This window comes from Clarias gariepinus, chromosome 2 (genome assembly GCF_024256425.1).
Source record: "Clarias gariepinus isolate MV-2021 ecotype Netherlands chromosome 2, CGAR_prim_01v2, whole genome shotgun sequence".
Taxonomy (NCBI): domain Eukaryota; kingdom Metazoa; phylum Chordata; class Actinopteri; order Siluriformes; family Clariidae; genus Clarias; species Clarias gariepinus.
The window spans coordinates 35,321,497-35,338,717 of NC_071101.1; the positions used below are offsets into that span (position 1 = coordinate 35,321,497).

General features: G+C 36.6%; 2 protein-coding genes across 12 annotated transcripts in view; one reads left to right on the plus strand and one right to left on the minus strand.

The window, feature by feature from the left end:
• Window positions 1-8,625, plus strand: part of gsap (gamma-secretase activating protein) — a 33,613-nt gene extending 24,988 nt beyond the window's left edge. Inside the window, exons 25-31 of one of the 6 annotated variants that reach the window (XM_053476411.1) lie at window positions 205-275; window positions 2,230-2,324; window positions 2,822-2,941; window positions 3,349-3,410; window positions 5,611-5,715; window positions 7,170-7,275; window positions 7,362-8,625. In XM_053476411.1, coding sequence (XP_053332386.1) covers window positions 205-275; window positions 2,230-2,324; window positions 2,822-2,941; window positions 3,349-3,410; window positions 5,611-5,715; window positions 7,170-7,275; window positions 7,362-7,462 — 660 coding nt within the window. In that variant the 3' untranslated portion in view covers window positions 7,463-8,625. The remainder of the gene's footprint in view (window positions 1-204; window positions 276-2,229; window positions 2,325-2,821; window positions 2,942-3,348; window positions 3,411-5,610; window positions 5,716-7,169; window positions 7,276-7,361) is intronic. The other 5 variants (XM_053476416.1, XR_008355686.1, XR_008355687.1 and 2 more) reach the window with 5 other exon arrangements.
• Window positions 8,626-8,929: 304 nt separating this feature from the next.
• ccdc146 (coiled-coil domain containing 146) overlaps window positions 8,930-17,221 on the minus strand; it is a 56,875-nt gene continuing 48,583 nt past the window's right edge. For 4 of the 6 annotated variants that reach the window (XM_053475991.1, XM_053475981.1, XM_053476000.1 and 1 more), the window contains exons 17-20: window positions 16,848-16,976; window positions 12,123-12,260; window positions 11,350-11,574; window positions 8,930-10,146 (exon numbers count right to left, since the gene is read on the minus strand). In XM_053475991.1, coding sequence (XP_053331966.1) covers window positions 9,946-10,146; window positions 11,350-11,574; window positions 12,123-12,260; window positions 16,848-16,976 — 693 coding nt within the window. In that variant the 3' untranslated portion in view covers window positions 8,930-9,945. Of the gene's footprint in view, window positions 10,147-11,349; window positions 11,575-12,122; window positions 12,261-13,225; window positions 13,271-16,836; window positions 16,977-17,221 lie in introns of those variants that run through there. The other 2 variants (XR_008355591.1, XM_053476013.1) reach the window with 2 other exon arrangements.

Genomic DNA, 17,221 nt, shown 5'->3' on the forward strand with positions numbered 1-17,221 from the left:
TATACCCAATTTATGGAACATTAATTTAAAAAGTAAAAAAGATTGAAACACATTTACAGAAACCTTCTATTATTTTAAAAGAAGCAAAAAAAATCCAGATTATTGATCTCACTGTGTGTGAATGAAATATTTACTGTATCTTGTGAAATCACTGAATATTGAAAATGCATGTTATTTAAATTGTTATAATGTGTTTGTGTGTAGCTGGAGCTCATCAGACACATGTTGGAGACTCTGTGGCTGAAGCTGGACTTGGGTCGCACTGTGCTTAGCCTGTGAGTAGTAATGTAGAACGAGCATTAAATAATGCTGTTTATGTTCTTGTCATCTGTTAGTAGTGTCACAGCTGCAAGGTATTACGAAGCCTAAGTCAGGGGCATGAGTGAGTGTAATTGGCTCTGCTATCTGGGTGGGGAGGATGTAATGTTGTGTAATCAGCAGCAGATGGAAAATAACTGTGAAAACAGAGCAGTACATGTCTCAGAGGAAGCAGGTGTTATCAGAAAAATTACATAGCAAGTAGATGAGAATTGGCAAAGAGAGAAAAGATGTTAAAACTTGAAAATTCAAAACAAACTTTCAATAACTTTTTCCAGTTCCTGGTTTAAACACTGGGTGTCACAGTCATGTAAATTCTCAAAAAGCACTCAGCTTCCAAACTGTTTAAATATGTAGCAATACGTATTTGTTTACAGTAGGTGCTTTATATTGTTTTAAAACATTAAGAAAAAAGAAGTCTGATACATATATACAGTGTTAGTAACCAACCACCAATCAAAGAAATCCCACCCTACACATATGCAAAAAAATATATAATAAAATAATAAAAATAAATAAATTAAAAATAAAAAAAGGGCAACCTTGTAAAATATATTAAGACAATGACAGTTCAACACACTAAATTCCACTGAAAGTGGGAAATATATAAAAATAAGTTATCAATATAATTCACATATTAACACAATATTTCATTAAACACTTGGTATGATCACATTGTATGGTGTTACTCAAGAATACAAATTTTACGGCAGACAGGAATTTCTTTACCAATAGATTTAGAGATAACACCTATTAATTCTTTCCAAAAGGATTACACATAATCACATTCCCAAACACAATGGAATAGTGTGCCCTTATACTGTAAGTCAAACATTTTCCACAAACATCCAAAATATTTCTATTAAACCTATTTAACTTTTCCGGTGTAATATATGTTCTCAGGGTATTAATCGAAAATGTTTGCTCTTGAACACAACTTTTTTTCCCATTCATTTAACATCAGCTGAAAGTCATCAATCCAAGCCAGTCTTTTATGATTTGTAGATTCTTTGGAAGCATTAACAAATTTACTATACAATGTAGAAATTTTCTATTTGGCACTGGAGTCTTTAACTACCATTTCTTCTAAACTACTTAGGGTCGGGCACTGATATGAATGAGTCTTGGATCTTATAAAATGACAGATCTAAAGATACCTAAAAAAAATAAGAATGAGGAATTTTATATCTTTAATTTATGGTTTCAAAGGTCATCAATATATTATCTTCATAAAGACCTGATATCGTCTGTAAGCATTTCTGAAAGCTTAAAGCCTATGTCTGATTTACCTGGAACGAATAAGGCGTTACCCCAAATGGAAGAAAATTTGGATAGTACCGGCGTTTTACCCAGCTCAGCCTGTGACTCATGCCATATTAAAATACTGGTTCTTACAAATGGGTTAAATGTATTTTGTTTAAGTTTCTTTAAAGGATCAGAATATAAATATGTCAAGACTGAAATTGCCTGCACATTTACACATTTTACAGTAAGAGATGAGCACTAAGACCCAGCAGGGAAGACGATTATCCACAATTCCCCAGCGCAAGAGAGAGAAAAACCGTTGGCTCTGTTGTGATCACGTGACGCTCGACGTCAAAACAAGAGGCGCATGCGTGATACATGATACTGGGTACTCGTAAACCAAGACAATGCTCATTTTTAAGTAAAAATTTATAAAAAATCTGCTCGTCCTGCGGAACACTCGTAAACCGCGTTACTCGTGATCCGAGGTTCCACTGTATTCACCTACAATATAAGGCCTTAAAAATGGTTACCATTAAACAGACGCATTGTTTTATTTGCTTTATTACACACAATAATACTGATAATAAGACACTGGACCCAGGTTCCTTTGTCTGGATCTAGCTTTCAGTAATTAATGTGTGCTTTGTGTTTTGTGTGTTGTAGTAAACAGCAAGGTAGCTCGGAGGAACAGACAATATTTCATACGATGTGTCGGATTCTGGAAGCAGCTGAAGGACTTTGTCTTCCCCTCCCTCCTGGTAAGTGGAACTTCACATTTCAGTCCTTACACTCCCAATTGATTTAACTTTTCCTTATTTTATAGACTAGGTTGATACATTCCTATATTTCTGTATATAGAAAACATGACTCAACCTGGGATTTGTGAGCAAGTGCAAGTGGTGTCTAAGAATGATTATCCGCACAGATTTGTCTGTTATCGGTCGATTTTCAATGATCATCACAACAATTATATGTTCACAGAAACGGCTGCAAGTAGACTTTGAGCCACAGCGGCCGGATCGTCATTCATAGACATTTGACCTTCTTTACAACATTTGCACCATTCAAATGCTTTATTGAGGCATACAGTCTCATCACTGTACTGACCTCGAAGTCTTCTGTAAATGTCAGTCAGTTTTCAAACATCATTTCCAGAAAATGGCATCACAAATCCCGGTTTGATTCGAACAATATCGTATAGTCTCACATATTTGTAGATAAATACAGAAATGTGATGTGTTGTGATGTTATCTAGGTTACGCTACACTTTTAAGTATGCTTGGTGTACGCTGTCTGCCTCGTCACACCTTCTTACTGTATGCGGACCATGGTATTCTACAACTCACTGAGGCTTTTGTGTCACTCCTTATGACAGGTACCACAACACATGCACAAAGATTACATAACCAGACATTACATGAAGAAGTATATATGATATAAGTACATACAGAATGGCTATATGGACGAATCTTGGCACAGAATGGCAGTCTGTAACTCTCTGCCTTAATCTGAGACCCTGAGTGAACCTACTGGGCAATGAGTTTATTGAAATTCATGGAAAAAAAAACAGTTACCCCTGTACTTATTATAAACAAATCGGATACTATATCACTGTGTAAGTTAGACTTAAAAAAAAATATTTACACTCACTTAACAGCATTCCATGGTATATAGTCCTCTCAATTGCCATTGGGCAAAAACAAAAGCAAAGAAGAGATTGTGTTAATGGATTTTTCCCCTGTGCCACTCTTTATAGCTCAACTCGTTCATTTTCTTTTGCAGACCTAGATAACAGTAATAGCAGTGAAGAACTGAAGTTCAGTGTTCTGAAAAGACTTCCTGAGGTAATCTTTAGCTGCTCATATTTGTTTCTAATGCAGCCATTTAGTGTGATGTACCAGGCCAAGATGTACAGTACTGTGCAATGGTCTTGAGCCATAAACACGCATATTTTGCTTTCAAAGAGCCAGACTTTTAAGTCATGGTCAGTATTCTTCAGTATTCAGTATTCTTGGAAAGCAACAAAATAGTCTAAGATGAATGTTTATGTGCAATCTACTGCTGCGGCCAATTGTAGTTTAAAAGCTACACTAAAATGCTAGAGATTTCATTGCCACTGTAGTAAGCAGTGTGCGTCCTGTCGTCTCATTCTCTATCCCTTACACTACCATCCTGAAACGGAAATTGCTTAATCTTCACTTTTTGATCATGACCTTTGAAGATAAAACACATCATAATAACATAAAGCTTGCTGTTTTTTTTTTCCTATTCATAATTTTCTGAGAATTTAGCATGCAAACATGAAAATTGTCTACTTTTTCATGGTAGAGTCTGGGCTTTGTAATGTGTTGGTGGTATATACAGTACAGTACATAGCCTGGCCAAAAATGAATGAATGAATGAATGAATAAATGAATGACTTACACACAGTAAGATTTTGTTTGCCTGCCTCTAGTTGTGATTATGTAGCACATTGTGGTGTCTAGTTCATGTGTGGAAATGATTCCTCATGTTCCCAGAACCACTCTGGGTAACAATCTGAGTCCTGGAATGTGCCTGCTCCGTCAGGGAAGAAAAATTTCATTGATGTGATAATCTGGTCATTTAGTACTTTCAGGTCATCAGCTGACTTCATTCTATTGCCTCATAACATTGCTAGACCTGATTAACTGAAGTAACCCCAGATCATAACACTGCCTCAAGAGTGTCATACAGTGGGCACTATGCATGTTGTGTAAATCGCTTAATTCGGTTCCCTTCTCACCCTAATACCACCATCACTCTGAAATAGAGTTAGTCTGGACTCATTAGACCACATAATGTTTCTGTATTGCTCCAAATTCCAAACTTTATGCTCCCTAGCAAACTAAAGTGAGTCACACTAACAAATGGTTTTCATTATGACCACACAGCTGTTTAGTACTATTCCTGTAAGTCCTCATCACATTGTGTGTGGAAATGCTATTACTTTCACTATTAAACATAGCTGTGATTTCAACTACCTATTTTTAGGATGCAGCCTCACCAGTATCTGATCAAACTTAGTCATGATTTTTTTTTCTGATCACATTCCATGAAGTTGGAAGAATACTTTCAGATGTTAATAATTCGTTGGAATGAATTCCCGTCATTTTATCCCCTTAGTTGTCTTCTTTTTTTGTGTGTCACCTCTGAAACAGCATCTTTTTTAATGATCTCAATTAGCAACTCTGTCATTCTCTATGAAAAATGAATGTTTAAGTTACACACAAACCTAATCAACTGGTTCCAAACTACACTACCGTTCAAAAGTTTTAGAACACTTGCAATTTCTTTGTTTTTGTTTAGTGATTTATTTTCTACATTCTACAACAATACTGGGGATTTCAAAACTATAAAATAACACATATGGAATTAGGTAATTACGTAACAACAAGAAAAACAACAGTTAGTTGTTATTTTAAGACACAGAGGTCAGCCTTTCTGTAATAGTTCTTGCAAAAACAGTATTGTCAAGTGCATTTGCAAAATCCGTCAAGCATCATAATGAAACTGGCTCTTAAAGACCATCCCAGGAGGACGAGACCAAAACCTACCTCTGCCACAGACGAGAAGTTCATTTAGAGTTATCAGCCTGAAAAATGACCAATTAACAATACCCTAGATTAGAGTCGTTATGAAGTCTTTACAGAGCATAAGTACAGTAGCAGAGACATCTCAATATCAACTGTTCAAAGGAGATTAATGCATTTTTTGGACGCCTTCAGCATTCCTTTACAATGTAGAAGAAATAAAAATCAGAAATAATCATGGAGTTAGAAAGTGACCCCAAACTTTTGAACGGTAGTGTAGTTAGGTACAATTTTTTTCACAGTGATTCAGGTACAAGTGACAAGTGTCTGTGCATATTTTTTTTACCTGATTAGCTAAAATGCAGTTCTCTGGTTGTATTATATTCAATAATGTGCAACTGGAAATCACAGGCCAACACCTGATTGCTGAACAAATTAGTCTGTAATGTTAAATAAAGATATTTACCGGACTGGTGGATTGATTTTGTTTTAGCGCCTGGCCCCGAGAGTGTGTCAGCTTTGGGATCATCCTATCAGCTCAGCATGCATCACCAGACAGTGTGTGAGAAGACTACTAGAGAAATACATCAAGACCAAAGTGAGTCTAGAGATACTCAGCAAATCCATAAATTATCAGCTGTAATTAGTCATGCACCCATCGGCCACTTTATTAGGTACACCTTGCCACCCTCCAACCTGGGTTGAAGCCCCTATTTGCCTTCAGAACTGTCTTAATTCTTTATACTGTAGATTCAACAAGAAGCTGGAAATATTTCATAGAGGACACTTTGGTATTCTGCTGCTGTAGTCCATCTGCTTCAAGATTTGATATGTTAAAAAATTAATTTGTGGTTGTGCATGAAAATCCCAGCAGATTTGGAGCAGCTTTGGAAATACTCGGAGCAGCCGTCTGGCACCAACAACCATGCCACATTCTAAGTCACTTAAATCACATTTCATCCCTGTTCTGAAGCTGACAGTTGTTTAAACTTCAGCAGATCATCTTGACCATGTCTACATGCCTAAATGCATTAAGATTCTGCCATGTGATTGGCTAATAAGATATTTAATTCAACAAGCAGTTGAACAGATGTAACCAATCAATTGGCCAGTGAGTGGCTTTCAGTAGTCTAAATTCAATTCAATTTTATTTGTATAGCGCTTTTAACAATTGTCATTGTTGCAAAGCAGCTTTACACAATCAAAAGAATTATTTAGGTTTGTATGGAATTTGAATGTGTATGAATCAAAATGGTCAGATAGTCCCTGGTGAGCAAGCCGAGGGCGACAGTGGCAAGGAAAAACTTCCTGAGATGGTAATAGGAAGAAACCTTGAGAGAAACCAGACTCAACAGGGAACCCCCATCCTCATTTGGGTGAAACAGAAAGCAGGAATTGATCTGCATTTATACAGTGTGTTAGGTGGCAGGCAGTTCAGCTATAACAGTTGATATTAATTGATGTTAATATGGAGTCCAGGTAGTTATTGGAGACTCAGGTAGACTTGTAGGAAATTCCAGTTTTGAACTATCGAGCAACTGCAGCCAAGTCAAGTCCTCAGAGAAACAGCTGTCAACACCATTTAGAACCGTCTTCATGGTAGAGTGAAACCGTCCCCAGACACCAGACATATCCCAAAGAGACACAAGGGGCATCCATGTGACAAGATCTCCAACCAGAAGCGGGGTACCAGGATGGGTCAGACAGGTCCAGAGGACAGAGGGTGTCTGGATCACCGGCAGCTCAGGAACTCGACAGAGTGTAGCTCGACAGAGAGAGGGAAGATAGAGAGGGGGAGAGAGAACAGAAGAGGGGAGAGCAGAAGAGGAGAGATAACAGGTGTGGCCGCAGTCACATAGTGTATAACGTGAAATGTATATGGTCTATTTTCTAAAGAAAATAATTTTTTAAGCTACTAATATCGTGAATTTTTCTACAGTGGTGAGTGGGAGGACATTTGTCTGACCAATGTGTGTGTATGATGTAATGTGCTGTGGAAATGTAACATTCTCTGAAAATGTTAATAAACTATGGTTATTGTATACTTTACAGGCATCTGTGCAGTTGGACAGAGAAAAACTGTGCTCGCGTCCTGAGTTTCTGCCACTAAATTACCTTGTTGCTATTCTCTTAGACATGGAAGAGCAAGGTATGCAAGGTATGTCATGTGATTTGGAGATGGAGAGGTATGATGGATTCTGTGCAATAAATATAACTGGTCATTTGTATGTGTTTATGTTTTAGCTACAAATCCCTTTGAGGAGCAGGAGAAAGTGGATGCCAGTTTTGTGGAGGAAATCGCACTAAAACAAACACTGATCAAGCTGGGTTTTGAGGGCAAGTGAACAGAAGTGAAGTGGAGGAATAACAACCTGAAAACTATTGATATCTATCACAGCATGCATGTGTAGCACATATGCTGCATAGTAATAAACACTGTTTATTATCTATTACATTTATTTGAGAAGCACAAACCCTCACACACACATGCATGCAACCCCACTCCTTGCTGATTTTGATTAAAGATGTTATGTAGGTGGAAATCTGTACCAGCTGCTTGATCTTTCTAAAGAGAGGGTTTTAAGATTTTTTAATTAAATAGGTGAAATAGTCTAAAGGGATTTAACATGTTTACATGCCAGTTTGTGTACACAAATGTGTACAAAAGTATTTGGCCAAACCTGTTGATTATTGAATTCAGGTGTTTCAATCGGCAGACCCCAGTAAAGGGCAATCTTAATATTTCAGCATACCAAGATGTCTTGGACAATGCTATGCTTCTTATTTGATGGAAACAGTTTGGGTAAAGCCCTTTTCTATTCCAACATGACAGTGTCCTAGTGCACAAAGCAAGGACTATAAAGTCATGGTTTGATGAGGTCAGAGTGGAAGAACTTGCAGCATAGATGCCTGACCTCAACCCCATCAAGCACCTTTGGGATGTACTGGAACGGAGATTGCGCGTCAGGCCTTCTCGTCCAGCATCAGTGTCTGACCCCATAAATGCTCTACAGAATAAATGGGCATGACTTCCCTCAGAAACACTCCCAACATCTTGTGGACAGCCTTCCAAGAAGAGTGACAAGCTGTTATAGCTACAAATATATATAGATCTTACCTTTTAAAGGTTTGGACACTGATTTTTATACCATGGTCTTTGCTGATTTTTATTACTTTCTACACTGTAAAACAATGCTAAAGGTGTCCAAAATATTCAATAATCCCCTGTGAAAGAGTCAATGTTGAGTTATAATCTGTAAAGCCTTCATAATGGCTCTAATCTGAGGTGCTGTTAATTGGTGATTTTGAAGCTGGTAACTCTAAATGAACTTCTCCTATGCGGCAGAGCTAAATTTCAATCTTTTCAGGGATAGTCTTTATGAGCCAGATTCATCACAATGTTTTATGAGTGTTGCAAATGCACTTGACAAAACTGTTCTTGCAGTGTATGAACTATCCAGAACAACTTACCTTTATCTTTCCAAATAAAAATTGTTTGTGTTCCTTAGGTGCCTACTGCCACATGTTATTTCATTGTTGTTTTTTTTTTAATTTTATTGTTCTAGAATGTAGAAAATAAATCCAAACTTGTGTCCAAACTTTTGCAATTATGAAAGTGTTTTTTTTAATTATTATTATTATTATTTTTATTTCTTATACCAATGAGATTACTACATCATAAAATGCTGAGTTGGTCTCTACATTTTTTTTGTACTAAGTTAAAAATGGGTTCATGTGATTTTATGACGTGGTTTTCAGGAGAAACATTGTCTAATAGTGACTAACTCATGAGTAGAAATTGATGAGCAAAAAGTTGAAGGAAGCTGCTGATGAATCTCAACGTCACTGTGATTGACAGGAAGTAGGTTGTGCAAAGTAAAGCATCTGTTCTTCCCTATAAAACACAGTTTGTAAGCATGTAGAACATGCACTTCATAAAAATGTGAATTCTATGCAAAAGGGAGTGACAGTAAAGGCTCTATTCCTCTGAATTTCCACGAAACCGGCTCTGGATCCCTAAAGTGCATTTCTGCCAGGAACTCTCTGAATTCCTCATATGAACTCTTATTTAGAGTTAAGTTTTAGTGAAAGCTTGCTTTGGCCAACACACATGGGGAAACTAATCAAAAGCATTTATAACATTTTTCATTGGAAAAAAGACAGCTTTCTGGTAAAAATCAGAGTAGATGTATACTTTTATGGTGATGTGGAAATAATGGGTTTCACTGCAAAACACAATACCTTTTTTAGACTAATATTTATTCTGGCAAGTTATTTTCCTCAGGCACAAAATGTTATCTATAGCAAAGGTGAAACTGAAACTGGTAGAGCAGAAGGCTAATGATGAAAAAATGGTTTGTGTTTTAATTACATGAGAGACAATATGAAAACTTTTTACAATCCTTGTTCCAGTTTGCTGCTAATGACTCACTACAAAAAAATTAATTTGATATATTTTTAATAAAAACTTAACCAGTATATTATTGAAACTAAATTAGTTATTTACATTTACTTCACAAACACAATTGCATGCTGATCCATTGTGACAACACTGTGGAAGATGGAGTTAAAATGTTATAGTTCAAAATCGCCAAAAAAAAAAAAAAAAAAAACCTAAGCAAAACAATTATGGCATAATAGTTTGCCATTTGTGACTTTTAATACCCCTGTGACTCAAACAAAACAAAACAAAAGAATTCTTTCTCAGTTTAGTTTTGCAACTTTGACAAATCTCACTTTACTCAAATCTGACAAAATAAATTTATCTGAGTATGCACTCAAGCCGGTATGTATGAATATGCTGTGGACATGAGCGTAACATGGGGCTCTAGATCTCAAGGGGCTTGGGCTGAGGCTTACGGATGTGCCGAATATTGGTTCCAGGATCATTCGGTTTAAAAGGTGCCAGGGCTCCATAGGGTTTGGGGAGAGGGAGCGCGTCTTCAACTGGGATGTAGAAATTGGGCCGCAACTCTGCTGTGGTGTAGACTTCGTTTGGGAGCTGACTCCATTCTTCTGCCTCAGTCATCTGGAAACACACACACACACACACATATTTTAGAGTAGGCAGTATTTTACAGTTCCCAGTTGACAGCACTGTTTTCCAGATGAGTGTCACTTCCCAGTTTTCATACTCTGGCATTAGTAAACAACAACAACAGTCAGATGTTATCCTAAGGCATGAAGATGAATAACACTATTTAAACTGGTTCTCATCAAGACCATCCCAGGAAAGCCAGACCAAAACTTGCCTCTGCTGCTGAGGAGAAATTCATTTAAAGTTACTAGCCTAAAAAAATCACAACATAGAGCTGCTATGAAGGCTGTACAGAGCATCATTAGCAGACACATCTCAATAGCAACTGTTCAGAGGAGATTATTGCATGTTCTGGATGCCTTTAGCATTGTTATACAATGTAGAAAGAAATCAAATTAGATGGTGTGTCCAAACTATAAACTGGTACTGTACATGATTGATACTTAAATATTAGGAGACACCTTTTCTCACTTACTAACGGATCCCATCATGCACCAACAAAGGATGACATGTTTTTATCAGTGATAGTAGTGTAAACCCTGGGTTTTATGTGTTTACATGTTTTTTAGGTTACAGAACTAAAAATTTCCAAAATTACAAATGTTTCGGAAACATTGGTTTTCTTTTTAATATTAAAACAAATTACATACAGTCTTATGCAAAAGTTTAAGCACACTCTGATAAATAACAGATTTTTGGTAATTTTTCAATTAAAAAGATATTATTAAATTTAAATATAAATTTTCAGTAAACATTGATGCATAGTTACGTTTATGTCATAAATTGAAAAAAGCCAGTTCTTTCAAAAACTCAGCTGAGCACTTGCAACGACCAGCCTGTCCTTCTTTTCTGCACTTTTGTTTTGTCTTTATTACATGACTAGTTTTATTTGGTTTAAATGTATGGATTTCTGTTTGCATAATTTAAATAATGAATATTTTTTATTTTAATATTTAATGTAAATATTGAAATATTTCTTGCATTTCATTTCATTATTAAATGACTTAGTTGTTCAAATGAATATTAAATCAAAATTTAAATTAAAATAAATAAATAATTTAAACTTGACTGTAATCTGTATACATTTGAAACAGATAACGGGCATGGGGCAAATATAAAAGGTGATTAATTGTCATTCACACTAGTGAGAGGTAACATCGACACAGGCTCTCTGCTGGGCATTAACTACCCTACCTGGCATTTCTGCTGAGCTCGCATTTGCTGCAGCCACTCCTGCTCCAGGGTGTCAGACGGTGCAAGTCCCATCTCCACTCTTCTGTGGCACGAGTCAAGCTCAATCTCTTTCTCATGAAGCTCCTGCTGCAGACACAGAACCTGCGTCTGACGCATGGCCAGCTCAGACACTACAGCCATCAGCTTCTTAGTGCACTCCTTAATGCGGCCCTGGAACTCATTGACCTGTGGGGACACACAAACATACCCACACACAACTACAAGTTATACAGCTGTAAAGACCAGAAACAATACAACAATTTAGACCTCATTCTTTTACACCGGCTAGCAATTAACATTTTGATTAAATTGATTTGGGCTGCTACAATACAATACAATACAATACAATATATTATTATTATTATTATTATTATTATTATTATTATTGTTATCATTGTTGTTTGTCCTTTTATCAAATAAATAATCTTCATAAATGTTTTTTTTTTCTCATTACTTTTCAAGGTTTGTAACTATCATTTCACAATAATAATATTAAGAAGACTGTGAGGTTCTCTATACCGCTTATCCTGTACAGTTTTGTGGGAGGCCTGGGGCTAATCACGGGATTCGGGGCACAAGATTATACCCAAGATTCATCGCAGGGCACAAGCAACACTCACACAACATGGCAAATTTGGAAATGACAGTTAGCCCAATCTGGATGTCTTTGCACTGTAGGAGGAACGAAAATTGCATTTATGTAATTCTGTGCATGTGTCTGTGTCTGTGCTTACTTTCTTGGCCAGTCGGAGGGTGCCCTTTTTACCATGATCTGCCTTTGTGCGTATGTCCTGAGACAGTCGGGTCACCTGCTCATAGATCAGCTCTTTCTCCAGCAGCTGAGCCTCTTTTGCTGCCAATTGCATCTCCAACTACACAAACCACAAGAACCACATGTTCACAGGAATGTGAAAATACATCATTAACCCTTTACTGTATATACAGTCATGTTAAAAAGTTAGTACACCCTCTTTTAATTCTATTTATTTTTGTGTAAAAACATAATAAAAAGCATCTGATCATAATTTATCTTAATATTAGGCAAATACAACTGACTATTTTGTGCAATTATTAATTTAATGAACTAAAAGAACCTGAATGAAACTAAAAAGGAAAAAAAAGTGCAGACAACACTGAGTACCCCCTTACTGCTTCCACAAGTTTTAAGAGGGTACGTTGCAGCCTGGTGCTGCTAATCATCAGCCCTTGATAACTGATATCAGCAGGTGTGAAGACCTCTATAAAAGCATTAGTTGTGGCAGTTTGTTAGTCAAGAGCATTCAAGTGTGTGTTAACACAATGCCAAAAGGGAAAGTTAAAACTAATGGTTTTGGAGAAGAGATTGTTGCTGCTTGCCAACCTGGAAAAGGTCATAAACAATTTCCCCAAAATTGGAATTCAACATTCTACAATGACAAAAATGATTCACAAATGGTCTTAGCATGTTAAATGTAGAATGACAGTTCATCACAGTACAATTAGAAGTAAACCAAACAAGAACAGGTTAGAAGAGTTGCCAGGAAAAAGCCTCTTCTGTCTAAGAACACAGAAGCACAACTGAGGTTTGCAAAATTGGATATGTAACAATGTCCTATGGATAGATGAGACGAAAGTTTTTTGGTCTTAAAACCAAACAGCTTTTTTTGTTAAATAAATATTGAAATGGTTCAATTGAGATTGTATTTGCCTAATACTAAGACCTGCTACCAGGGCCGGACTGGGACACAATTTCAGACCAGGAAATCCCACATCAACCCATTCTATGCACCCAAATACATAACATAGTTTTTATATTTTACTATTATAAAATATATAGGTATAGGTTTTTTTCTTGTACCTGTCACTTCTTCTGCTTCAGTGTTCCAAACAGAACTGTCTTCACCTTGGTGCAAAACAACCACCTCTTTGTAATTAGACTGTTCAGATTTAAAATTAATTACAGTATATATTTATATAATAATAATAATAATAATAATAATAATAATATTCATATATACAGTATCTACCCTCTGCGTAGGAGTACGCAGTAGGAGTAAATCAGTGTGTAGTAGGACCCACTCATAAAGCAGGTCACACTTTAGATTTAATATCTATATATCTATAATATCTTTCGGATTGAGCATAGGAAATTTCTTTACAACTCCACTGTCTGAAGTTATATCAGATCACTATCTTGTCTCAATTAAAGTGTGTTATAGTGATAATGTATGCGCAGCATCACGCTACTGTACTAAACGTACATTCACATCAAATACCACACAGAGTTTTATCAGTAATCTACCAGAGTAACAACTTTGATTGGATTACTGTCTGACCCCACAGAACTTGATCGGGCGACTGAATATTTAGAGTCGACGTTCCGTTATACCTTAGATAATGTAGCTCCAGTAGAAAGAAAAAATATTAGAGATAAGAAACTCCACACATGTACTTTAACAGACAGCTGGGAAATTAGAACGTAAATGGCGTCAAACTAAATTGTTAGTATTTCAAATAGCATGGAAGGAGAGCATCCTGAACTATAGAAAAGCTCTTAGTGTAGCTAGATCATCATATCTCTCGACTATTATAGAAAATAACAAAAATAATCCTAGATTTTTATTTAATACCGTAGCCAAATTAAGAAATAAAACCACTTCAGAAATCTCCACGACAACATCGTACAATAGTGAGGACTTCATGAACTTTTTTAATAATAAAATTGTAAATATTAGGCATAAAATTGAGGCTTTGAAACCGGACAATGCAATTAATGCAGATATTAAACTAACCATGTCAGATCGAAACCTAGAATACTTTACTCCCCTTGAAGAGAATTAATTGATTTTACTCATCTCTTCTGAAAATTTATCAACTTGTATATTAGATTCTATACCGACACATTTTCTTAAACAGATAGTACCAGCAATAACAGAACCCCTGCTGAGAATAATTAATTCTTCACTCAGCATTGGGTATCTCTAGGATTCTCGAGAAGATAAAAGCAGAGCAGCTATGCTCATATCTACATAGAAATAGCATACATGAACAAGTTGAGCAATGTGTGCAGGACATAAGAGATTGGATGCTAATTAACTTCCTTCTGCTAAATCCTGATAAGACAGAAGTTCTAGTCATAGGACCGCATACAGCTAAAAGTAAGATTTTAGATCACACCGTAACTATAGATGGCCTTTCTGTTCTATTCAATGCAACAGTAAAAGACCTTGGTGTGATTATTGATTCCAGCCTTTCATTTGAAGCACATGTAGATAATATTACCAGGATAGCATTCTTTCACCTCAGAAATATTGCCAAGATAAGAAATATACTGTCGCTAAACGATGCAGAAAAAGTAGTTCATGCTTTTATCACCTCTAGGTTGGACGATTGTAATGCCTTACTGTCTGGTTGTTCAGCTAGGTGCATAAATAAGCTTCAGCTAGTCCAGAATGCAGCAGCGAGAGTCCTCACTACAACCAGAAGATACGAGCACATCACTCCTACCTTATCTTTACTTCATTGGCTCCTCGTGAAATTTCGCATAGATTTTAAAATACTACTCTTGACATATAAAGCATTAAATGGTCTTGCGTCGCAGTATGAGCGAACTGCTAGTGTCTTACGATCCGCCACGCCTACTTCGATTAAAGGATGTAGGCTGCTTGTCAATGCCGCGTATTATGAAAAATACAGCTGGGGGCAGAGCTTTTTCTTACAAAGCCCCAAAATTATGGAATAGTCTTCCAAATAGTGTTCGGGACTCAGACACAGTCTCAGTGTTTAAGTCCAGGCTAAAAACCTATTTATTTAGCCAAGCATTTTTATAAATAGATTTGTCTTGGGTAAAGGAGCAGATCTGGTGGACTCATGGACGTAGAGTATTATGGTGAACTGGTATGTTTAGATGCTGTCTTCCTCACTCTCATTGATCACTCAGGTTTGTTGACGGTGAGGTGATTGTTTGCTTTACATCTCAGGGAGCCCTCATGTCCGTGTTTCCTTCTGGCTCTCCCCTTTAGTTATGCTGTCATAGTTAGTCCTACCGGAGTCTCTGCTTGCACTCTATACTAAATATACATTCACATTATACACTATGTGACTGCGACCACACCTAACTGTTATCTCTCCTCTTCTGTTCTCTCTCCCCCTCTCTATCTTCCCTCTCTCTGTCGAGCTACACATGTCGTTCCTGAGCTGCCAGTGATCCAGACACCCTCTGCCCTCTGGACCTGTCTGACCCATCCTGGTGCCCCGCTTCTGGTTGGAGATCTCGTCGCATGGATGCCAGGTGTGTCTCTTTGGAATGCATCTGGTGTCTGGGGATGGTTTCACTTTACCATAAAGACGGTTCTGGCCTCGACTGGTGTTGACAGCTGTTTCTCTGAGGACTTGACTTGGCTGCGGTTGATTGATTACCCAAATGAGGATGGGTTCCCTGTTGAGTCTGGTTCCTCTCAAGGTTTCTTCCTATTACCATCTCAGGGAGTTTTTCCTTGCCACTGTCGCCCGTGGCTTGCTCACCAGGGACAAGCTGACCATCTTGATTCATACACACTTACATTACATACAAACTTAAATAATTCTTTTGATTGTGTAAAGCTGCTTTGCGACAATGACAATTGTTAAAATGCTATACAAATAAAATTGAATTGAATTGAATATATATTTAAAGGAGTTAGATACCCAATTAGTAAAACAATACATTTCTTCCAATATGTTCAAACTAATATTTCTTTCTTATTCTCCTTCTACCTGTCTCAGTCCCTGGCTAATTCTGATGTGTGATCAGTATACCAGAGCTAGTTCGAGGTTGACTGTCTCCACCCTTATTTTAAAATAGAGGAAAAAAGTTTTAAACCTCACCAATGGGCAGAAAAAATAAAAAATTAGAACAATAATTACTACTACTAAATATTTTTTAGAAAAATCTGAATGAAAAATCAGACTTCATGACTCATTTTTGTTTATGTCTGTACTATAGCTCCTCTCTCCTGTTTCCCTCTGTAAAAATTTTTATTTTTTTTCTGCTAAAATATTCATTATTTACTTTACAATAAATAACATTAATATCATTTAACATATAGTATTTTGATTGACAAAAGTAGGGGCACTACATCTAATATTTGTTAGCAGTTCAATACAAAGACAAAACTACAGTTGCACAATCAGATTAATAAACAGATAAATATTATTATTAGCTTGGAAATTATCATTGTTATATAATGGGTAATAAAAAAAAATAATAAACAAATAAAAAATCAATTATTCCAAAAAAAAAAAAAAAGACAGTTGGCTGGCTGCAGGACAAATCAGTCGACACCCCTCCCGGTGCTCCCGATGCCCAGTCCAGGCCCGCCATACCACTATTTGTAGTATGTTTTTATATAGAAACATATAGAATTAAAAGAGGGGGTACTAACTTTTGAACATGTACATATTAGATTAGAGTGAGACATGCATGTTTACCTTACTCTTACCTGTTCAATCTTTTTGATAAGATCAGGAGGAGATGGATCTTTACCACTCAGTTTATGCAATCTCCTCTGTGTCACCTGGTCCTCGAGAGTCTTCTCCAAAGAAAAATTGTGTTCCTTACACTCAGACAGCTAGTGCACACACACACACACACACACACACACACACACACACACACACACACTGAAACTGGTTATCTAAGTCCAAATATTTACTACTTCTGTGGTAATTTATTAGAGTCATCAGTGTTTTTTTTTTTATTATAGTCATCAGTGTTTTTTCCCTTTGTAAGCAGAGTGATTAATGAAAGTCCAATTACTAAGAAAGCAAAGAACAGACTTCTCTTTTCTCTTCGTGAATAGAGACTGAATGTACG